Source organism: Nyctibius grandis, chromosome 5, assembly GCF_013368605.1.
Source record: "Nyctibius grandis isolate bNycGra1 chromosome 5, bNycGra1.pri, whole genome shotgun sequence".
Classification (NCBI taxonomy): Eukaryota; Metazoa; Chordata; class Aves; order Nyctibiiformes; family Nyctibiidae; genus Nyctibius; species Nyctibius grandis.
The window spans coordinates 15,787,162-15,812,614 of NC_090662.1; the positions used below are offsets into that span (position 1 = coordinate 15,787,162).

Consider the following 25,453-nt stretch of genomic DNA (forward strand, 5'->3'; position numbering starts at 1 on the left):
AAGGAACGTACTTTTTAGCAAGTACTCTCAAAAAAGCATCCAAAGGAGTTCAACCTGAGCACAAAATTAGTGTGCATTTCTGATTTTCACTTTCTTGTGTCCTAGTTCTGTAAAACTGAGAAATATCACCTCCTCTTCTCACAGACTCAGCATGATAGTATACTTAGTAAACATTTAAACACCAGAATGAGGAGGAGAGTCATGAGGAAATTAATAGATCTATCTTAAGGGCACTTGGTCACGCAGTGAAAACTTGAAAAAGAAAAAAACTTAATAGCTGCTCATCCACTGAACATAAATTGGTCTGTGCACTGAGGCAAGTATCCTGAAAAAGTAAGATGAGACCATGTTACTTAATAATGTATAGCAATGCCTAGACAGAAAGGAACAAATAAAGTTTACTTCTGTATAAGGGAAGGGCACTAAAGTTGCAGTGAAAAAGTAGCACCATTTAAAAATACTGAATAGCCTGTAAGTCTTGTATCTTTTTTCTTTCTAAATAACTTAATCTGTTTTATTACTGTTTAACCCAATAGTATTATTGATGCCGTTAATATTAGCAACGTTCAGCTCTTCCTCTTTCTGAGGAAGAAGTGAGCTGTGGGTGAATTCACTGTCTTTCTTCTTTCTTTGCTCAAAAGGTCTGTAAATTACTCCTGATGAGATAACATCAAGGAGGAATAAAGTAGGTTTGTTTCTCCAGCTACAGAGATAAACTTCTCCCATGATGACAAAACCGGCTTTACTCTCTGGAGGCATGAGGATTTTATACATCACCCCGGGAAAACTGCAGTAGAGGCTTTCTGCTTATATACTGCCAGCAGCACAAAGGAAGAGGCTACCAGGCACCTAAGAATCTACTGTACATTGTTTAAGGGAGTAAGGAGATGTTTAAGGAGATGGACTTATTAGCCTGGATCTTGACATTTTCCAGAAATACAGCTCTACTCAATTGTACTTTATTTCACATTTCTTGCCTACCTGCAGATTATCTTACCAGATTCTGTAATAAACTGTGTGAATTGCTCTTCTAAAGTCTTAAACCAAGAAATACACTCACTCGCATTTTTCAATACATCTCTATTTAAATTTAGTAACTTTATCTGGGACAATGTTGATGCAGGCTTGGTGATCTTCTCCTAAGCCATCTCATTTTCTTCTACCTGCTTACACATTTAGTCTCTCAGTATTTTCTTTACTAAAGTTGAAACTCATATATTTATCATTTAGCCACTGGCGCTATAAATAAAACCTATGCGTAATACCCTGGAGCTATTTAATTCAATGGCAAAAATCCAGCTCTTTGCTATGACACCAAGATTTCACCTTCCCTGTCTTCAATAAACAGGATTTACAGGCAAAAGTTTTGGATCTGAGCAGTTGTGGTGACCAGAATTTAAATGTCCAAACCTATGCTGAATACAGAAAAGCCATAATGAGCTGAGTGTTGGCAACATGCCTTACAAAGATAAAGAATTCGTATTGTTGAGTTTTAATGAAAGGTTAAGAGAGGAACTGTGAAACAGACAAGAACCATTAATGAATGAAAATACAGCATAATACGGAATTTTTGAACATGACTGAGAAAAGATGTAACAAGAAGTAATAGTTAGAAGCTGCAGCCAGACAAATCCAAACTTGCTACAATTCTTCTGAAACAATTCTGAGTACTGAACACTGGAACACACTTCAACCACACTAGATTTTTTATCATTTCGGTTGTCCAAATCAAGAGCAGGTATCTTTTTGTAAAACATGTTTTAAGCCAAACATAAAGGTTACCAGGCTTAATACATGGTGTGTCACTGGCTTGTTATAAAAGAAAGTCAGGTTACATGATCTCATGATCACCTTCTGCCCTTTAACCACAGGAATAACGCTTACTTGCAACTATAAACTTCCTTTTCTCTTCCCTGCGTAGACTGACCTCTCAGTGCAAATATTTCATCTACAGTAACTGATCTAACACGCTTAAAAACAAGTTCTGCTTTCCTCTTAAAATTTAGGATGGTAGATTTGTTTGAATTTAACAAGAATGCTTTTGTACTGTGTTCCAAGCTGCATCTATCAAACTCCCAGGTTTGAATGCAAGAAAAATAATCCAATTTACTTAAAAGTAAGCTTAGCTAAGCTATTGCCTTTAATGAGACTATTACAGTTTTTTCTTAACCTAACCCCTGCCTTTCTATTCCACTTATTTGCCTCTTTTTTTAACGTAATACACACCCATGCTACTAGACAAAAGTCTTTCATTAACTCAAAAGTGCTTTTTCCCCCACCTCTATTTCTGAAAGCCATTCAGAACAAATACATTTGCTTTTCCTTAAAACCTGGTCCTAGGAGGTCAAAATTCACCAGAATGCTTTGGGACCAAACTAACTTAAAAGACTCCTCTTCGTTTCTAGATATCTGCTCTGCCTTTTTGCCAAAAGTCTTCTAAGATTAAATAAATTTAAAATAACCATAATTGAGGTTTTGCATTCATACGATATACAATTCAATGAGCAGAATGTTCAGTGTAGACGAAACCAAGACGATGAAATCAGCCAGCAATGAAAAAAGGGTTCCCAGCAGCGGGCTGCAGCTGTAAACCCAGCTCTAGCTATGGTTAATCTGACCCCATATGCCACCTCCCCTTCCCAAGCCTGGGGAGTGCCTAGGAAAGAGCATTTGGGAGCAGTCTGCAGATTGCTCTGACTGCAGAGGCTGGCACACAGGCATTGTCTTTTCAGTGGGCACTCTTCAGACTCAAGCATGAAGCAGGCCACGACATTAGTAGGTTTGGCAACAACTCAGAAACTAAAAACATTTAAAACACTTCACCTGTAGGCAGAGAAAAGCCAATGTCACTGAGAAGTGCTAGACCTAGTATTCAATCGAAGTCAGGGAAATGGTGTGATCGAGTTCTCATCTGTTATTGAAAGGTCCATTTGTGCTACTCAAAGAAGTATGTGACAGCCTACCCATAAGGCTTGGTACTGAATTTTCACCAAAATACCCAAAACAAATAAGAAGTAAAATCTTCATACACTTGTCACAGAACACAGATAAAACATACACATAAGGTTTAACCCCACTGCTCATTCTACATGACATCACCTACAGCTCCAAGAGACTTCAAGCATGGTATATGCCTCTAGGAGGAATACTTACTTTTTGGCAAATCCCCGGTGCTTGAAGCTGAAACTGTTCTGCTCCTGTCATGAGATGGGCTGCTCTCCTCTCTTTCTGTTACAGTTGATCCTTCAGAAACAGCAGAACCACAAGCTACAGACTCTAGAGCCCCAGAGAACACTGAAGCTGAGAATTCAGAGAACTGTGACTCAGGAATTTTATGACGTCCATTTGGCAATTCACCATTAAACTGTTCATAGGAGCTGCTATAAGAGTAATCACTTTTTGCATTTGGCTCATCAAGATTATACTCTTCTGGATTTGGACATTCTTCTTCTTCCTCGTCTTCATCTTCAATCTGTTGTTCCAATAGGAATGGGCCGTTCGCAATATGGCCATTTGTTTTGGGGGATTCTATCCATTTAGGCTCTGTAGGGTCAGTGTTGACAAGTTCCTGCTCAACATCATCATCTTTTTCAGTGTTTTCTTTCTCTGTGTCTTCTTTTTCATCCTGATCATCTGCCTCACCTGAAAAATTTCAATGAGCAACCCATTAGATCATACATCAATATACCATTTGAAATTAGGCATTCATAATTTTCAACTCTTCAGTAACTACTTGACTTCTGACATATCACACAAGGAAACACTGAATATCACTGAAATATGCAAAGACCTTAAAAATCTAAATTAAAGGCGAAAGAAATAACTAATGAGGCTGTTGTAAAAAATAAACAATGGGAATTTTCAGGAGAGAACAATTCAGAAGAGAAGAATGTTATGAAGGAAAGATATATGAGGTCTTGAAAGCAAGCTTCCCAAATCTGTAACTCAGTCTGCATCAAACAGGGAGTCATCATACAACTAGGAAAATTTACAGTAAGAGCAGAACAAAACTAAACCAAACCAAACAACAGTCTCAGTATTTACATTTTTCTCAGAATTGGAGAGAGTTGACAAGAAAACCAGGGAAGCTGGAACAGAGTTGGACCATAACAATTATGCTCCAGACCATCGGGACTAAACAAGAATTTCAGAATCTTAAAAATTTTAGTGAAGAAGCTGCAATTACTATTACCTGAATAGATCACTACAACATACATTGTAACAAGAAAAGGGGAAAGTAAGGATGACTACCTTAATGTTACAGAATACAAATTCATCTTATTTTTCCTCTATCTCACCAAGATACTTGGTTATGCCACTTAATGCGGCATGACAACTGACTGTTCCGTTGAATTTTCTGTGTGCTCTTTTGTGGGATTTGGCAGCTAGATTGCTATTGATATTTTTATTGATTTCTACAGTAGGTTTGACTTTTCCTTTTTAGACTTCATAGTTATGATTTTAACTACAGGAGAAAATGAAATTTAATGAGGTAGGACAGTTTGGAGACTTTGTTCATTGCATCAGATGCAATGATGCAATTACTTTCCCTACTGAAACAGTAAATTCAGGGTCAATAAAAGCAGGTAATACTAACCATCATCGTTTCCAGGTTCTTCATCTACTACCTCTTCTATATCAGCTGTTTTTAGTTTCACCTCTGGGTGGTACTCATCTTCTTGTTCATTTGATGGTACAGCTGAGGTTACATTTTCTTCTATTTTTTTCCTTTCGGCTTCTCGCTCTAGTTCTTCTATTTCCTGCAGGCGTTTTTCTAACAGCTCAGCTTGTCTCTTCTGTTTTTTCTTCAGTTTTTTCTTCTTGTTTTTGGATATTTTTCCAACCTAAAATATTAATACAAACAAGAGAAAACAAAAAAAAAAAACCTGAACAATTATTCTCAAGGCATCTCACACCAAATCCACTTGCAGTATGATTACTTTTTATTTTAAAATACCAGATGGCAATTAATATAGCAAGTATTTTGCTTTTTCCATTTTACTTCAAATCAAGAACGATGTAGGGTTATATGAAGCAAAAAAAGCTATTAAAATCTTACATAGTTATACATCTTTTTACATGGTTGTTTACTAGATACAAGAGCAAAATATATCCAAGATGCCATAGTAAAATTCCTATGATCCTATAATCTTGACTAGCACAATAATCTTAAACTTCAATCTAGATCAACAGATAATATTGCACATGGAAGATATTCTGCTGTCATATCTAATTTTTTACATATAAATTTTATACACAATTTCTCTCTCTGTACAATGCAGGTAATGACCAGCAAAAGTATGCTGAGAAAAGTTATATGAAAGAGTCAGAGATTGAAAATGGTAAAGAATATTAAATAAATCCTGTGTTGTTCCGCTATTTCCCTGTGAAAGAAAAGCATTTTTATTATTCACTTCTGGCTCAAAACATATGAATCACAAACAACAGATGGCCATTATGAGAAGTTTCATATTTTATAGAACGTAAGGATTGAAAAACTCAGGTACCATAACAAGGAAAAGAAAAATTAACACATCTGAGCTAGGACTGAAACAGTTTCTTGTATTTTAACTGAATTCTGACTTCTATTTTTACTATTTGATAAACTAGATCTATCCAGTTTTCATTCATTGTTTAGATATCACATTGAGAAATCCTCATATAATTAAAAAAGAAAGTACAAGGAAAAAAGGGAAATATTATTTTCTCAAAGGTTTATCTGTAAGTCCCGTTACCTTCAAGAGAAGCTATGGGACAGTCAAAATCAGACAGTTAATTTCACAATCCTGTTAATTTTCATCCATGTTGTATGCCCAATGAAATTACACACATTCTGTACATCTATTCTGCAGATGCAGAAAGCAGGTTTGACCTGGTGATTTGCTATATGTATATGGCAAAAAGATCTTTAAAACCTCATAAAAAACCTCTCCTTTAAGGCCTTGATGATTAAAACCTCGAAGTCCTTAAGCTATGTGCAATGCATGGTATTTAGTGCATGCCCCCATTTTCGTCAGGATTTGAACAGAATGGATTATTCCTCGAGAGATGAAAACAGCAATGCTTAACTTTCTTTGACACAGCTATAGAATTATATGTCTATGAGAGTTTCCATCAGAGAAATACTGTGCTTAAAACTGATAAGGCCAAAGACATTAAAAGAAAAGTGTTCTTTGAAAGATAAAAGCTTTATTCAAAGGGAGCTTTTAAAAAGGGTAAAGACTACCAACACCCTAATAGCTATTAATACCTACAGAAACACATAAAGTAAGATAGTAGTTTGAATTACATAACAATACTTACAGGCTTTTGTTGTGGAGCTGTACTCACTAAAAAGAAAAAAATAAAATTTTAAAGGTATATTTTTACAAAAACAACTGTAAAAGCACAAAGTAGTAGAAATGATGTAAAAATATTCTTAACTAAATATAAGCAGTGGGGTTTTTTTTCAGTCAGACTTTTTACTCTTTACAAGTACCTGCTGCCTGAAATCATTTGATGTCTCCACTAGAGCATGTGGAATTGGAAGGAGCTACCATCAATGTCTGTTCACTCTGTTGTGGTCGGTAGACAGTTAATGAAAGTCAGAAAGGAAAGTCTGAATCAGTAAAGAGTGGACAGAAAAATGACAGCAGAGTTGTCACAGACGAAATATATGTAGTCAGCTGACTGAGCAGGTACAGATTTTAAGTAGTTCGGGGACTATCAACAAAGACGACTACTGTGTTGCACTCAACAGAAAAGTCAAATATTCATGTTTCCTTCACTGTGAAACAATGTAGTCTGATTGCTAGAACTGGAGGCATGAAGAAGTGCCTATGGTAAAAAGCACACCACCACAGAAAAAGCATCTCCAGCATGGACCTCTTCCTAAGCATCTCTCGGAAGGATACCATCAGTGACGAGGTCTGATGAGATTACAATACTAACTGTGAAAATGCACAGAACAGCAATACAAGCCACATAACCCACCCCTAAATAATCAAAACCAATAAAAATAACCAAACATGGGAGACAGAGGCAAAGTGGAAGTGAGAAAGAGGAATTGAACAGGGGAGGAGAAGCTCTCACAAACTTCTTCAGACACACAGGCATATGGCAATTAACAAATGCAAAATAAAAGACGGAGACATTGAGACTTCAGAGTTCTTTTATAGGTTCAGCTCCTCCTGAACCTATAAAAGACACTTCACGGAAAAAGTTCAGGGAAAAAACTGGTTCTATGCCCCTGAGAGGGCAAGGGTTTCAAAAAGGTTGACTTAAGATTCTTAAACTTGAGTACAATCACTGCCCTAAAAAGGGAAATTATGCAGAACTTATTCTTGAAATGCTGTGAAGAAAACACATAGTCAGCTCCTGTGTGGTAAGCCATAGATTTAACCACAATTTGCTAACAACAAAGTGTAATAAGAACTCAATCAATATATTCCTTAAAATATTTATTTTAAAGTCAGGAAGCAATACAAAGGCTGCAGGAACAAAATCAAGTTACCTCCCACACAAATAACACACAGCCTTTAGCTATGTGATTACACATTATGTAAAATTCAATACAATATATTCATGATTTATAAGATTTTGCATCTTAACATATACAACACAGTGAAATATTTATGGATTTTGACCATAGTATTTGTTCCTGATATAGCAGGTACTTTATTGTACCTCAGAGATTTTAATCTGCAATATATTTTCTGACAATATTACAAGGGTATTTAAATGTTACTATTTCTTCACTGACTGTAGCTGGTGTGCTGGATTGGCAAATAAACAGCAACCATGGTGCTAAAGATCCCTGGAAAAGTCACACTTCCTCCTTGTTTGTCTTCACTGACTGCTGTGAACTTCTTCACCTTGGTTTCTCCTAGCTAACCATAAGGTACAGTTCCTATCTAAACTCTTGGCAAGTTTAACATAAAACATTTCACATGCAGTGCCAGGGAGAAGGGCTTATCACAAATTCAGTTAGGTACAACAAATTCCATTTTCACGAGCGAAAAACTATGCACTCTAAGACTTTTCATTGCATTCTGAGAATAAGTTATAACTGATGAGAAGGCAGATAATTTCACAAGGACGCCGATGAGCTCGTAATGGAACTAGACACATAATTTAGGTAAGATTATTAATTATTGTCAATATTAGAGATGCAAGGCTCCAGTGTGGCTAAAACCCAGCCACTAAAACTTGTGAGGTGCAAGAAGAGTAAGTTTATACCAATAAATCTTTTTCTGTACCTGGGGACCCCAAAAAATTGAACGTGCAAAGCAAAACTGAGAAGAAAGCACTTCCCTGACAGTTTCCAGAGCATGAATAAGAATTAATTAGGCATGCATTTTTCACATGCAATGATTAAAATGTTAATTTTCATTAAATAAAATAGTTAGCATTAATATACTGATGGAACTTTACTACATATCATTTAAATATCTATCATACCTGCTGAGCCAGAGGGAGGAGGAGCACCAGCTTTCTGCCACTCGGTAGCTTCAGCAGCCATTCTACGAACATAGGCATCATCCACGCACATCAAAATGTTTTCTGGCTTTATATCTGTATGAATGATCTTGCACTTGCTGTGTAGATAATCTAGACCTTGAAGTACCTAATCACGAAAGGATTTTTAAAAAAATTATTTTAATTAGCCAGACCAAGCTAAATGTATTTATTATTAGTGGAGATATGTTCAACTGACTGCCTGCAGTCCAGATGTGGCCTGACAGGATAATTTATTTAGCTCATAAGCCCAGTTACTGAGACTTTCATGAGTAAGATGCTGGCTGGCTGAATTGTCTTGATGACTGCAACCTGTTCTCAGACTTCCATTTCCCAAGTGTTCTTCAGTTGATCCGCACGTGTGTAAAAAAACTTGATATATCTTCCTTTGAAAAAGGAATTTGGCTGCTCAGTCAGAAAGGCTGATGCTCACTGCTTCATTGCTTAAAATATAGTTATTCCAAAAAAACCACTGCAAGTACTGCACACTATAACTGAATTCTGGTTTGTGAATAACTATCTTACAATTGATTATAATAAAAAGCAAAACAGGAAATGTGTTGTTGGGATGAAATGCCAGCTACAGTTTTCCTTAGAATTCCAACAGTAATTCAGCTTTTAATGTGACCAAGATGTCACATAGGGATTTGTCTATCTGTATACGTCACATGTATTTTTCCACTCGTCTTTCCTACTCTTTGCAGGCTAAACTCTGCCTAGCTCTTATCAAATCCGCATATCCAAAGTCTTAAAAATGCATTCTGTGACGAAAATTAAAACCTGATTTTTACACAATGAAAAAATTTCTCAAATTCTGACTGGAACAGGAATACAACAGTTTGTGTGATTTTACAAGTATTTTAGGTAAGACTTAGGTATGATAAACTGTGGAAGTCAATTATTACAATTATTCAGTACAGAATAATGTAACAGCATAAACCAAGCTATTGCTATGATTACCTACATAAATATTGTAGAAAAATATCAGCAAGAAAGAAAAAAAAACCACAGAAACCTAGGTGACCCCACTTAAAAAAGTTCTTTTGATTTTTTCGAGAATGTTTTACAGCAGGAAAGAGACCTCCACGCTCACGAGCTCCAGCTACAAGAACATCCCGCCATTCTAGCTATTTTATAAATAAATTAAAGGATCCTTTCTCTCAGGATCCTTTAAGACATAACTAGCTAGGGTGAACTTCAAAAGCAAAATGTGTTGGTTCAAAGTACCAGTAACAGAATACAAAGACATTAGTCTACCACCCAGTCCTGAGCTAGCACCAGGACAGGTACGTCCATCCAGCACACAAGGAAGCTCAGGTAAGAGAAGAAGAGCAGTAGCATGCATTTGGTATTTACACTCAGGCTAATGTATCCCAGAAACACCTCAAGTGCATGGCTCTGCTTTCTTTACTTCTGGAGCAGCAACCTTTCTGAAAAGCTTTCTTTATATGCATATATAAAAACTGTATGTTCACTTGAGCAGGACTCAGCACCAGTGCCAACGGTACACCTAAAAACTGCTGCATTCTTTATAACCCAGATTTTTTTCCTGCAGATCCAAAACATGCTTGACTACTTGCCAAAGCAACTGAAAGGACAAACAGTATGTCTCAAAGTAAGAAATGTTAAAGAAAGATTGGTTTATACCGGGAAGGTAGTTCGTAGTTAAGTGATTTAAAATTTTAGAAGAGGCATTAACAGCAACAGCAGCATAAAGGCAGATGATAATAGTCTCCTTCCTCCCCCACTACACTACAGACCATCTTACAAATTACCACTGAATGTCTGTAATTCTGAGGCCAAGGGAAAAAAAAAGATTCCAGAGTACACTGAAAGCCACCAACATTCAGAAGAAAAAATAGCTGTTCCAATGTGATACGCAGAAGTAGAATTAATGTGAAAGTAGATTCAGTATCTCCCACTTTAAAAAAACAGCTTTTCCCTCTTTTCAGTAACAGTGTTAGGGTGACAGCTTTGTCTTTAATTTGGGTGAAGAATCTTTTTTGGAAAAAAAAAAACACCAAACAAAAAAAACCCAGAATGTTTTTTCAGAATCCCAATCAGTTCTGTAAGTTACCATAAGGACGACTCTGCTAGAATTTTATCATTAGAAAGAATGCTCTTAGCTGTCTTAAAATATGGATCAGACTGCTTCATCCTAAAAACCAGAAGCACATTATACCACTAAACCATTAAGGAAACGTATACTACATGGAAATGCTTTGCACCATGCTCGGAGATGATGGAAAACAGGGAAAAACACTCCTAGTTTTTATTTGTCCACCGAAAAAGGAAAAAAATTAAACAGGTAATGTATTGTGACTCTGAAAATTACAACAGATCCTGTTACTACAATAAAAAATGTGAACTAGAAGGCTGAATTTTTTCCCTTGTAAAGGTCATATGGTTAGTTTCACATCAAGAAACTCATAATTTGCAGTTTCTAATTAATATTCACTTATTTTTCTTTCTTTTTCATTCAAGGAGCCACATCACATTGATCCATTGAACAGATTATTTACTATACAGTAGATCAAAGCAAAAGTGAACATTTTAATTGATCAAAACCACAATGCTCGTTTCAGCATCAGTTTCAGAACCTGATCCTCTTGAGAGACTGATGCTATACATTTTACAACCCTAAGTAAGGAATCAAGAATTAAATAAATGGACACTTCCAATCACCTCCACTGCAAAAAAGGCAGCAACTAGCCTTTTTTTCAATTCTGCAGAATCTTCTTTTGCATGACAGTTCATATAACTCTACCCCAGGGGGAAAAAAAAAATGCTTAAAACCGAAATGAAATTTCTTACTAAGAAACTCAACTCTCAGCTGCATTTTAAAATAAACCTGATTTTGTCCCAATGCTCAAAACTACTCAAAAATTGAAAAAATATTTTCCAAATCATAGCATAAAAAATCCCTTTTCAATTGTAGCATGGAATTATAGTACTTTCTGAAACAAAATGGTTTGCTTCAGTGCAATAATTGAATTGTTTCACATTCAAGTTTCATAAATAAGTTTTTAGAACATGTGTGGCATGTCTGAGTAGAAGAAAGAATAAGGATCTGTATTATCCTTAATGAGATGCACAACCTGGAAGTCTTACCAGTCGATGCCACCCTCACTAGTCCGAACGGTTCATTCCAACCTCACAAAAATGAAACCTTTTTAATCTTTCAGGACTAACCTGTTCCTCTTTTTTTCAGGGATCAAGTGTTTGAATTACTTGGAATTTTTACCTTTGCTTACATTCAAAGAGTAATTTTGGTTGGAAGATTGTGCAGTTCAAACCCTCCCTGTCTAAGTCATACCAGCTTCAAAGTTGTATCTAACCTCAAAATCAGACCAGCCTGTCAGAGCCTTTATCCAGTTCATTTCTGTCTCCTAAGCTGCAGACTGCGTAACACTGCATAACGCTGTAGAGAACCTGTTCCAGTGCCTGACTACCCTCACTACCAGAATTTCTCTTTTTGTAGCTCGTGTACATTGCTTCTTGTCCTATCTCTGTCTATCGACAAGAGAAGCCTGGCTCCATTTTCTGTATCTGTGATGAAGACATCAAAAGTTTCCCCCTTTACTAGCCTTTTCTTCTTAAAACTGAACAAACCAGCTCTCCCAAGACCTCTAAAACAACATATGCTGCAGCTCCCTCATCCTCTTGGTCTCCTTCCACTGGACTCACTTCAGTAAGCCAATGTCTTGCAACTGGAGCCCAAAACTGTAGGTAGTCCTGAAGTGCTAAAGAAGCCCTCATTCTGCTGCCTACACTCTCGCTAACGTGGCTTACTACATGGTTAGCTTTCATCATCACAGGAGCCCACCACTGAATCACGTTTAGCTTGTCTACCAGGACCCCTCATGCCAAGGCTGCCATTGATCTTCACATTTTCAGCTAGTTCTTCCTTATTCATAACCAGTCCAGCAAAGTGCATCTCCGACCTGTCTCCTTGCTGAGATACAGCTCACCCCATGCTGTGAAACTGTCCTCAACACACTTCAGAAATCTCCTTGATTGTATGTGCCCCACCAGAGCAGATACCAAGGTGACTGAAAGTCCCCCATAAGAACCTTCTTATCTACTTCTGACATTGGCAGCCTGTAGCAGATACATACCATCATGTCACTCCTTGTTGGTTTCCCCTCTGACCCTGACCTGTTCTACATCAAAGAATTCAAACATTTAAGCTCAACCCCTTCTACCCTGGCCATCCTTTCTAAAGTGCCTTTATCAGGCTCCTGTTGCTCTCTAGGCATCTGAGCTACCCCACCACACCTTTGTGCTTCCAATGAGGTCACAGCTTTGCAATCGCATATGAATTTCTAATTCCTGGCCTTTGTTCCCCATGCTGTATGCATCTGTACATGCCACTTGAGTCAGGTCCCCCAGTCACGACGATCAGAGACAGCACTGAGAGCCACCCCCATAATTCTGTCCTTTAGGCCCCTGTCCTTGCTGACCCCACTTCTCACTAGGTTGTGGTCACCATCCCTGAAGATCCCACCTGAAAGTCCTCTTCTGCTAGGTTACAGGAGCCTGTTGGCAAAGATGCTGTGAAGCTGGGTTCAGAAGTTCTCACCTTCCTTCCAAAAAGGGGTTGTTTTCAGCTTGGATCCATTCAGTGGTCTGGCTTACAGCCTGTTTCTGCAAACAGGCAGTGTAATTGAGGTAAGAGTAAACTGCAGCATGGAGCTCCTAAACCTGGCTTTGCTACTAAACCCAGCATATCAAGAAATTCCATCGTAATTTCTCAGGTTTTGGCCAAACTCCAGGATAATGGTGCAACCAAAGCAAAAACATTCCAAACAAAAAAATGACAATGTTTACTGAAAACAGCGGCTATTTATACGCATGTATAATACAAATACGCACATTCCCATTTCTTAGCAGGCAGCTCAGTTCAACTGAAGCACTGCAATACTACAGCTCCTTATTCCTAGTGTCTGAGCCACTTAGTTGTATAGAAATTAATGGACCTAAAATTCCAACTGTACACTAACAACTGCACCAATCAGTTATTTAACTAATTCTGATTAAAGAACTGATAAGTTGATATTCACCAGCTGACATACAATAGTAATTACAAAGTAAGTACTTTAACAGATTGCTTATTAACAAAACAAGAGATAACACTGCTAGAGGCAATATAAGTTACCTAAGTGTCAAAATATTTCGTTCGTCATTTGTAGGTATTAACTGCACATAGATTAATAGTATATACAAAATCACAGAGATATATATTATTTTTTTTCCTTGCTGAGAGACAATTTCTCCTTAAGATCACCTCTTAGCAATTTGATTTTCACAGTGTAGCAAAAGAACATATTTTGATAGAACATGACCCACTGAAATGTTCTGAACTGTTTCATCTCATTAGCCCTCTGACTCTATGAACACTTAAATACAGACAGACAGCAATTTTCGAAGAACAGTTTTTCCCTTTAGAACCTATTTTTCAGAGAAAGATACAATTTTTGTTCAGTTTTACAATCATAATATATTATTTCCCACTGTTCTGATGTTTTATTTTCCAGAAGCTCTTATTAAGAAGCATGACACGTCAACCGAAACTGCAACTGAATATGAATATCCTTACATCTATGAAAAAGACTCATTGCTTCAACTTTTTATTTTCTAAAGCAGTTCAGGAAACTCCCTTATCAGTGGGAAATCTTGATTTAAACAAAAACAAAATCAAAACCCAGCATGCAGAAATGTGGGCTATCCAGAAAGATGCTCTTGCAAACCCCTCCTGGGATTACCAGTAGATATTCATCAGTAAGAGTTCAGTTGAAATATCATTCTAACTTTCAAACTGTTAAAAATGGTAGAAAAACCTAATTAAAACATTAACAAATCTTACCTGTCGAATTATACTTTTTACACAATGGATGGGAAGGCCTTGATAATTGGATTTGATTATCCATTTTAGGAGATGATGTCCAAGTACTTCGAAGACCATACAGACATCTGGGATTTAATTAAGGATAATTTCCAAATAAACTTGTTCATGAGATCAACACAAATGTTTGTTTGCATATTGGCTAAAGCAATCATCACCCTGTTTACAGGGGAAACAGTTCCCCCTAAAATGAGCAGAACATGGTATATGCTTTGGTACTACTTTTCAATTATATATAAAAACATACAAGAACAGTGCCCAAATGCAGAATGAATTAAAATAAAACATTTTAATTATGCAAATCTTGTCAGTTATTTCTACATGTTAACAATAGCATTAGGGTGAACAATGAAATAGGTAATTGTAAAAAATAACTAATTCATTTTTGCTTTCTTTGAAACAGTCAGAAGTACTGATCTGGCCTATTATCACTAGTTTCTAATAAATTTTAAATGATATGAACAGAAGGTTTTAATAACAGAAGACTGAAGCAACAGTGTTTTAGAAAATGAACCATACTAAACACCTTTTTGATTAGGCTCAATTAAGAATCATTTGCCAACAAAGACTAAAGTAGTAAGAGAATGGATCTCTTACCACCTACACTTTTAACTGCAGAGAATAATGGCAAACACCGAAGAACTCAGGAACAAAGAAAATGCGGAACTCGGAACCAATATGCAAAAAACACAATGCCAAAAAGTTTCATTTGACCTAGTATCTACTATTGGTCACCAACAGAGGCCAATCGTAGATGATCAGGGAACAGTATTAGGAAAAAACAAGATGTAGAAACTTCCAGTGATTTGTGGTTCAGAGGCTTCCTAAGTCAGAGGTTCTACATTTAATATACCTGGGAAGGTTATCTTTCTATTGAGAAAATATTCAGATATTCAAGCTAATTCTAAGTTTTATCATCCACAACATTCTGGCAACAAATTATACAATTTGACTATACTGAGTTAATCCTCAGACATGAGCTGGGAATGACCTTCATGTCACTGGAAATCAGAAAGATGTTAAAATCTCAACCATGTGATACTGTAACTTTGCAAAGAATAATGCAATACAAAGAACAGAAAATGAATTAAGTGATGGATACTGCAGGAAAATCTCAATGGATGGAAATTAGACAGTCTGTATCTCAGAGACCATTCATAGGGAACTACACTGTTAGGGGATAAATCTTACCTAACTTCTTTAAGCTTTATTAGTAGAGTCTTGGCAATGATCTTAGAGTCACTGTCTTAACTTGTGTCAAAATGAGACTTACCTTGCCCATAGGTCTATCATTTACATTTTTCTCACGTACTTAAATATGCATAAAGCTAACAGAAGTTTTAAAATCTACATCCCCTATATGCTGGAGTCAGACCAAAGTTAAAAGTTCTCAAGACTGGTCAAATTTAAAAGGTCTCAAGACTGGTCAAAGCACATTGTGAAGAACAGTAACATTTTAATTGCTGCTACCTGTTCATCTCACTTCATGTCCCTTAATTCCTGTATTAGAGGAGACGTGAATAGCCATTTCCCAATCAGATCAATCAAGTCTACTCAGAATGTCACAGAATCATAGATGTCATAAGACTCTGTTCCATTCAGAAGAGGAAAAGACTTGGTTACTTTACCACACAAGCATCCAATGAACAGAAGACGCTAGGAAAGCACACAGCTATCAAAAAGGATCATCAGAGCACATTAGCTCTGCAGGGCTTATTAATTTAGCCCACACGGTGAAACTGCAATGCTACAGCAACACAGATTTCAGAAAGGCAAGACACTGCAGCATTCAGAAATGAAATTTAGGACACCCACCCACAGTCCTTCAGACCAGGGCTGCTGCAGACTCTCTGATGCACATTCCTGGCATTCCTTGCACTTACAGAAGTGCTAAGCCTTGCCAGTAACCAGAAGAGAAAGGGGTGTAGGGAAGTGAATAGCTGAGAGGCAAGGAAGGGGAGGGCACCGAGAAGGAAGATGCAAGGAGGAATGGCAGAGGCAGACAAAGAGATAGAGGGCCACAAGAAAGAAAAGTGATGTCTACCTGAAAAAGACTGCAACATTTTGCTGGAAGGACTCGGACAAACTCAAGGCATGCTCAGTATTGGGGAGGCAACTGGGATGGGGAGAAGACATACAGCAGGCCCAGTGTTTGGAATAGGTATGGAAAAATGTGACTGTTGTCTGATTTACTATCCTGACCTGAAAAAACGTTAACTGTAAGGCAGACTGCCCGCAACCAAGAGTTTCGGAAAAGCTGTGCATTAACTATTAGGAAACCAGCCTTGCAAGCCCCAGATCTTCCTACAGCACCAACATCCTGATAGATGAGTACGTCCAAAAAGTTCTCCAGCAAAAATAAACCTGAAGCCTACCTAGCAGACATGTCCCTTATGAAACACTCTTCAAAGTAGTTTAGGGAATGTCTGAAAGGGGGAAACTGAGCAGAGCAGCAAAAGTGAGAGCAAATGTAACATTAATAAGCTGACAGGCTTAAATACTTAAAACTGTTCTTTCTTGACTACCTGTAACTACCTATCTACAAACACACATTACAGGAGCATTTACAAATCTGATGAGGATTAAAGACTAGTTAAGCTAAATGAAATAAGGCTCTAGTAACAACAAAGAAAACTTCTGGATGCATCTCAGTTGCTTCTGGATTGGCAGCATTTAGGCTCTATGGCATTTAATTAATGCTGTATATTCTTTGGAGACAAATTTATTACAATTATTATGATGTCTGATTGTGTCAGGAATGTTTCCTTCTTTATTTTTCCACTTGTCTCACTATGTGATTATCTGAATCTTTTATTAAAAAAACACTACACTCAAATAAACATTTATTAAGGCTCTAATAAATACCCATTGCAGACAAACATAATAATCTACACTTATTGAAAACACCAAAGTGCCCAAGTTCAGCAATTCTGTTGTCCCCTGAAAAAATCATAACTGCCATCTTTTTAAAATGTACAAGTAGTTAAAAAAATATCAGCCTAGTGTAGCATAACACACATTGTTAAAATCCCTCTGTATATAAACACTTATTACAGCTCCTAGGAGAAAGATGACTGTTTTCAGACACACAGTGCAGGCCAGTGACTCTGCACATTCCCAGCTCTGTGCTACATAGCTCTTGACAAGCTTCCCTGTTTAGAAGCTCCAAGACATTTTGTGGTATTAGCCATCCGAAGGATTCACCCACCTCTCTTCTGCCTTGCTTTAACTTTTAAATGTATTCCATAACCAATAATCAAAGCTTCTATGAAGCATATGTTGTTTTAATCTACAGTTAAGGAACAGATACTTAGTGACTTGCCCAAACGGAGCTGGAAACAGCACAGCACGGAGAAACTCTCAAATTACTGTGTATTTCTCAACCTGTTCAACTCAGTAACACTAACGTAGCGCTAATATGGTATTTTTAAAACAGAAACAAATATCCGCAAAACGTTAAAATCTGTTACCTGCTCCTTCCCAAAAGAACCTGCACCAAAGATTTTTTTCCATAGAAGATAAAAAGGAGTTGATCAAATAATCAATGCAACCAACCGCTGCTCAAATAAGCAATGCAACTCAGGATGCACAATCTGCTCAAGAAAACTCAAAGCATAAGATACTTGATACCATATTTTCACTGGTGGCTAGGACTTTGACAGACTTCCAGCTGTATTTTAAATTTGAGTCAGGTAGCAGCCCATTCTGCCTACTGTACCCTTCTGAAAAATGTACTTCTAAGTAAGGCAGGAACATTTGCCTCCCACATAAAACAACTTCTGCACTGCCAGAGTTTTCAACATGAAGGTAAAACTGAAATAGAATAAATCACTATCAGCTATCCAGTTTTAATCTGCTAACACAAAGCTACCTGAACACTTACTTTTCACTAGCCCATGGTCTCTTTTGGCTTTGTCAACTTAAGCACTATATTTCAAAAAGATAAAGTTTGGATATGCTTTCAAAGTATTACCATTAATAAAATTTACTCTTCACACTTAGAAATGGCTCTCACCTTTAATACAGATGTATACATACATGTGAATCTTAGCAATAATTTAAGAACGTTATTGGGAAACTGCTATGTTAAGCAGATAATTATTTCTATCTACAGTTATGAATACATTTTCTTATTCCCTATTTCATATGAGTGTTTTACAATGAAAACAGTAAGTCGAAATTTCTGATTTCTAAAAATAACTTTAATTATTCTTCAATTGTACAGATGTCAGCTGAAGATCTGAAGTCTTTGGTTGCATTTTTTTTATGAACATAGAATATAGAGATATATATTAAATACTCCTTAATAAGCATCTCAGCTCATAAGTTAAAACCTATTTTTTGTAGCACAACAGCAGCACCGAGAAACCCTAACCAGGGTTCTTTGCCTCACTGTCTTAAGCAATTTCCTTGATCACAAACCATTTATATTCAGGTTGAAATGACTACTGGCAACTGGATGGTTTATTTTAATTCATTTAAATTTTATGATAAAACCTAGGAAAAAAGCAAGACTGTACTAACTTCACTTACATTTAAGCAGCTTACTACCATGCTAGCTGACCACTAAGGCAACTAAGAAACAAACCAAAATGGGACAAAGGGAAAGCAGTTAAGATCCCATTCTGTAACTCAGAATACTTGTCCCCACGCTCTCATTCTCACTTATCACAAACCCAAAGGCTTCATAACTAATGTCAAGACACAGATAGACAGGATGAAAACTGCTTGCACACCTCTCCCCAAAAGGATGCTTCCTAGTTGGCGTGCAGATTTACTGACAGTCACCTCCTAGATATCTCTCCTAGAGGACAAGAGTTGGTGAAGAGCATCTTAACCTGATCTGCTGAAGACTGAAGACACATCACCAAAATCAGCTTAGCGTTAAGCTCTCTAGAGCAGGAACTGCCTCTTTCTCTGGTAGTACGATACCATGAACAACGAGGTCTGTTATTAGGGCTCCAAGACAGAAGCAGCATACACATAAATACCAGCTGTAACAGTAAATGAAAGCACAGTAATATAATAAGCTGCTAAAACATCTAATATAATTAGTAAGGATAATTCACTTCAGCTCAACTCTAAAATCAAATATATTCGTAGACCCAAAATTTTCCCTGAGAACAATATTCAGTTATATTTTACTTTGTCTCACTCCTTTTTTTTTTTTCCATTTTTTTTTAAAGAAGCATTCAAAGGTAAAGCTTTAAAACCTTTGCCAAAAAGAGGTTAACACCTGGCCAAAAGAGGATCACATAAACAAGAGAAGGATCTCCATGCCCTCACACTTCCCACAAGAAAACAGGAACTACCTTCTTCATGACACTGACACTTTCTTTCTCTTTAGTCTAGAGTAAAACATATTCCCTGGAAGCCTCAGTTATTACTAATCTTTTCAGTAAAACTTCAGGTTTTAAGTAAATGAACTATCTCTAGTTGTAACAGACCATGACAGGATTCACGGGAATTTTTTTTATTTTGCATTGCGTTTAGAAAAGCTAAGCTACTTTCACTCTAGTGGAGTGCATGACACACTGGACTACTCTTTGCATCTACATATATTTTGGTGTTTCTACGTTACAAATTTGAAGTACAACTAACTAGAAAAAAGCCAGAACTAAATGCTTACTTATCTCAGTACATCATTTTTAATGAAGATGTCATGTTTTCAAAAGGATACGAATTCCATTCATTCCAGAAATTTTGAAGTCATCAATTAGCTGTACAACCATATCCTTGTTGGGATCATTAGGGTCACTTTCACGAACCTAAACCAAGAATGTAAACACTGACATTTTTGGAAAAAATGCACTTTAAAATACTAGTTTGTTAGCTTTCCACATAAAGTTAAACAATACTTTGGAGCTTCAGAAATCATGGTAACACACAATAAGCCAGCTATTTAGGAAAAAAAAAGGTAAAAAAAGTTTAAAAACAATATTCTGCTACATTTTTTAATTAATTATTACTATTATTATTGGTACTGAGCACTGTTTTGCACGAGTCATACTTACACATTTGAGCAACTTTATTTCATCCAAGGCTGTCTCTGTATAATGCTGGGCACTTTTTACAACTTTCATTGCAACAAACCTTTTCCCCCTTGAAAAGAACAAAAACATTTTCAACACATGCTCTGAGCTAAAACAGACATACTTTGAAGGCTGGGAAACTTTAAATAGAGTATTTCATAACCTAATGTATTCTGAAAGGAAACACTGAAATTTGCACTTAAAAACAACTTTTAATAATACTCTGTTAACAGTCTGATTTCTTGAATATTTTGTCTCCTTGACGATAATGTCTTTAAAAAGAGGTATTTGGTTAAATATTTTATCATTCAATCAAGGTATAATTATATTTTTTCATTAAATATACAACAGAAATAAAAACATTAGCTTACTCTCGCATGTTCAAAACAACATGCAAATTTAATAAGCAAAGCTAATTTGTCAAAGAAAACAGAATTACACTTATTTCTGAGAGCTTTTATAAACTACACCCTTAACCAAGAGCAAAGTAAGACTGCAGACATCTTTCTGCATAAAAAGATAGCAAACATTTATATAACTTTATCATGCATGTAAAACAAAAGTTACTGCAAACAAAATAAAGTAACAAATTAAGAAGAAAGTGAATGGAAATAGTTTTCTTACTGCATATCCCAGCATAGCCAGACCGTAGAGAAGTGTCCCCATCCTAACTTTCTAATAACGTGATACCGGCCATTGAAAAGATCCCCAATTTTCACCGGATGATAGCCTCCTTTCATGAAAAAACGAGTAGAAAAAGAATATTCAGAAAACAAACAACAATTCCCAGGTTTTCAAGTAATTCTTGTAGTATAAATTTTTCTCTTCAAATCGTCCTGTACTATAAATAGGAAATCTAAAGAAAATTTTACTCTATTGTTAAAAATTCTGCCTTACTTGGCCTGGAGGGAGAAAACTCATGTCCTATAACTACTATAGAGTTTATTCACCCTTCTCTCTTATGGCTTTTATTTGTGGTAATATTACCATCTGTTCTCTATTTCCCCAGGCTTATCTTCCACTTCACAGAGAGTACAGAAAAGACCTACATTATTTCTTCATCATTTTTGAAGCTTCTCCAGTCAACATATTTTGGATGATTGCAGAATCTCAACAGAGATTGTTTTAATTCCCGTTTGCTTTCTATTAATAAAGGAAGCAATAAAATACTTCCTGAGAAAATGCTAAGAACAATGCAGACTTTATTGATGCTCTTCTGCTTGGCTCCTGACCCTCAGCAGCAATGCATTTTTCTCATGTCTGAGGTTTTTGCAGTGAGGAAGAAGAGACGGCAGACAGCTATAGGCTTTGTCTGAAATGCTTTTTAATTATCAAAGTCTGCAGTCCTAACTTACACCACTACACAGGTCCTCAAAAGCCCCCTTAGGCAGAAAGGCCAAGAGGACAGAGCAGGCTGGAGGCTCAGGTTTCTAGGCAGTGTGAGAAGGTGTAATAAAGCTTTTTACTTCCTTTGTATTTTAAGAGGCATTTTTCCTCCCAGCCAAACCAGGGAAGACAGTGATTACACAAGATTATTATTCAGACCTTAACACACTAACAGTAATACCCACAATTTTGCCTGAATTGCAAACAAATAATAGAGCTGCACCATGCAACCCTCCAGGACATCACCAGCAGCAGACTAGGAGCAGCTGTTGAGGGATCACCTCTTCAGCTCTTTCTGGTCCTTCACAATGTCACACCTAACTGTTTTTTGGCAGGATCCTCAGTTACTGACTATTCCACTTAAAATTAGGACAATGTCAGACCAAGTTGCTATATTTGTTTTGAAATCCCCTGAAAATCTTGTTAGAACTGGTGCCCAGTTAAGACAACAATGTGAATTTAATACTTAATTCCTTGGATTTAAAACAGCGACTTCTCTCTTATCTCCTTTTTATCTGTGGAGCAGCGACATCAAATCTGGATATATTTATATTCTTTCCTTGCTAATAAAATCTTTTGCCTTAACAGAAGTTCAAGAGTTTATTTGTGAACTTTTCTCAAATGGTTCCAGAACAGATTAATAAATTTAACATAACTGTATGATAGAATCTATAAAGATTACATATTGAATAGAACGGTAAAATTTAAATAATGTATTGCTTTAGATGTTGGTATGTCTAAACTGAAACTCTAGAACACATGCCGCTTCGATACTTGTGTGTTAAGGTGTAACTTCACGCTTAGCAGACAGCAGACACTTGCTGGTTTGCTCACAGCCTCAACCAAAAGCCAACCCATCCGTCATGGTCGCAGCCGCCCAGGCTCCCGCACGTAACACTGCTGGCAGAGACTCAAACAGCTCGGGCCAGAGCACCAGGGAAGCAGCACTCACAATTACTTCTCTCAGCAGGGGCTGGTCTGAACGAAGTGACAGCAACAATTTCAGATGGGTAGCACAAGTCTCAGCCATACAGCGCTAGCTTCACACACCTCCCTGCCCACCTGCCTCACAGTTTATACCACCGCAGAGGGTCAAGTGTGTTCACTGGGCACAGAAATTAGTCTGATGTGCACAGGTAGCATGGACAGGCACAGAGAGCGCAGTCTTGGCTCCCCCAGCCTAGCAGTAAGGCGTTGAAGTTTAATCTTCTCCATGAAAATTTTGCACAAATCTATGAAGACCCAGATATGAGCACAATCTTTAAACTTTTAATCCGTGAGAGTTGTATACTTACCATCACACACAATACTCCACAAATCATTAGGTATACAGACACCAACATTCTCGGTTAAAAAAAGAGTAAAGGAAAAAGGCTGTCCTAGTTCAGGAGCAGTACAGGGCATTACAGGAGGACCAAGACATATGGACCCAGCCTTCTGCACTGCCAGAAGAGTGCATGTGGGCCTTTAAGTATATAAAACAATGTCCAGAAGTAATCTTTTGGCACTAAACAAAATATTTGCTTTTTTGACATGTTAACAGCATAACACTCAGCAATGAAGAATTTAATACAAGTAAACATATGTTTCTAAGAATAGAAGTCTGCCCCTCTGCAGATAGCTTTTGGCATACTTGTGCTTCAAAAGGTCAAAAATAGTGAAAAACTTGGGACAGTTTCTTCCCATCACAGACAGGAGAGAGAACACCCTACAGAGGAAAACAGTCAAAGACACCAAAGTCAAGTTACTAAACTGGGGGTTGATAAGTTATTTTAGTAAAATCTACGTATTGCAAGAATAACAATACTATATATGTAAAAGTCATGTTATTTTGGTCCCTACAGCACTGTCATAACTAATTATAGCAATATACCAGCATATGTTACAGATACCAAGAGCAGGAGCATATTCTGAGTATATATACTTCATAAGATACTTTCTACTGTCCTAAGCCACAACAGGAGCAGTTTTGGAAATAATCAATTACCGTTCCTGTACACGTTACTCCCTGATTATTCATGTCAGCAACATACTCGTTTGCAGGTTGCGGACAACCACGTAACAACACGCTTAGTTAAACGCATTTTAAAAACTGGTGTCATCCCATGATGAATGTAATAAATATTTAAGTTCTTCGTGATACAGAAAGTATTTCTAAATAGCAGTAACAAGAAAGCATCTATGCAAAATTAGTGGGTTGAGAAAAATTATGTACTTTTGGAAAAACAATATTGGTATTTGAAAATATACAATGTGTAAGTGGCACTGCTGATAATGTCACCAAAAAAAACACGCTGTGCTATTCACTGCAGCACACACAGAAAAAAAGTCTCTCTCACAGCTAGCTAGCTACAGCACTCAAGAAAAGAGGGTCAGAAAAATGAGATCATTATTCCTAAATGTCTCCTGAATGTATTGGTAATTGTAGCTGGCTAGTTCTATGTTTGTATAGGGAATTATTCCCTTTGTGAACTGGATGAATGGGAGACATCTCCAGGGGGCAAAGAAGATGATCAGAGAAGCAAAGAATTCCAATTACATCCATGACACGACAGGCTCTTGAAAAAAAAAAATCTCCAAGTGTTTCAAGGCTTTTCAGAAAAGAAGAAAAAATAGCTTAATTGTCTAAGTACCCCTTGAAAAATCACGTAGTTGGACTTTTGATATTTCCATTCCTTAAACAAATAAAGATTTGAAAAGCATTTAATGTAAATTCAGTGACACCAACAGAAGTCATTTCACAGATTTAAACAGGCCCCTGGGAAACAGAGGTTAGTCTGCTTTACACCAACGGCTGTTAGTTGTCTCTTTCACATCAGGTGCTAATTCAAACTAATGCAATTTCCTGATTAAAAATACTGTTATGACTCTACTAACCACCATGTAATGTGGTGAAGATGTGAGCCCAGCACATAGTAACATATCGTTAAAAATAATAAGAACAAAATTAGTAACAAAAATACCCTGACAATGGGAAGTACAGTTAGCAGGTAAAATGTTGAGTTCGTTAAAAAAATTAATTATATACTCCCTCATCAAAATTCCCCTCCTATGAAATTTCAGATTGGGGTTGAGAACAGATGAAGTATGCTCTGTGCCTCACTCAAAAATCCTGGGAGACTGCCATTTTGGAGATAAAATTAGGAAGAGACACTCCAGTAATAAATGATAATTTCCAAATATTTATCTTCCACTCTGTAAATACAGGTAAGGTTACCCAAAACAGAAAAATATACTCAAACTAATAAAACACCTCTCAAAAATATGGAAATAATGTATCTAAAATCCATCCCTGGAATTCTTTACCAAATAACTTATTCATTCCTCATATTGAATATAAAATAAACAAAGTCTGTATGGCCCCAGATCATCCCAATCTAGCCATTCAATTCAGATTCTTATGGTGACCTTCCCTTCAGTTCAACCACAGCAGACTAAAATAAGGAAACACACTGATCAGTCTTACAGGAAATTACGGTCAGAAAATACATAAATCATCCACTGGAGCAACAAAAGCACTGGTCTCGCAGAAACAAATAATGGTTATGACACCCAAATGAACCAAAGCCTGAACCATCTTTAAGATACTTCCATTGATTCAGAGCTTCAAGACCAGAAGAATTCCAAAGAACCT

At 36.8% G+C, this 25,453-nt stretch overlaps 1 protein-coding gene across 7 annotated transcripts in view; it reads right to left on the bottom strand.

Annotated features, from left to right (window-relative positions):
* SRPK2 (SRSF protein kinase 2) overlaps positions 1-25,453 on the bottom strand; it is a 156,281-nt gene that overhangs the window by 21,331 nt on the left and 109,497 nt on the right. For all 7 annotated transcript variants that reach the window (XM_068402434.1, XM_068402433.1, XM_068402439.1 and 4 more), the window contains 8 exons: positions 21,058-21,166; positions 20,416-20,503; positions 20,082-20,169; positions 14,363-14,469; positions 8,440-8,605; positions 6,304-6,329; positions 4,598-4,844; positions 3,154-3,642 (listed from right to left, as the gene is read on the bottom strand). In XM_068402434.1, coding sequence (XP_068258535.1) covers positions 3,154-3,642; positions 4,598-4,844; positions 6,304-6,329; positions 8,440-8,605; positions 14,363-14,469; positions 20,082-20,169; positions 20,416-20,503; positions 21,058-21,166 — 1,320 coding nt within the window. The remainder of the gene's footprint in view (positions 1-3,153; positions 3,643-4,597; positions 4,845-6,303; positions 6,330-8,439; positions 8,606-14,362; positions 14,470-20,081; positions 20,170-20,415; positions 20,504-21,057; positions 21,167-25,453) is intronic.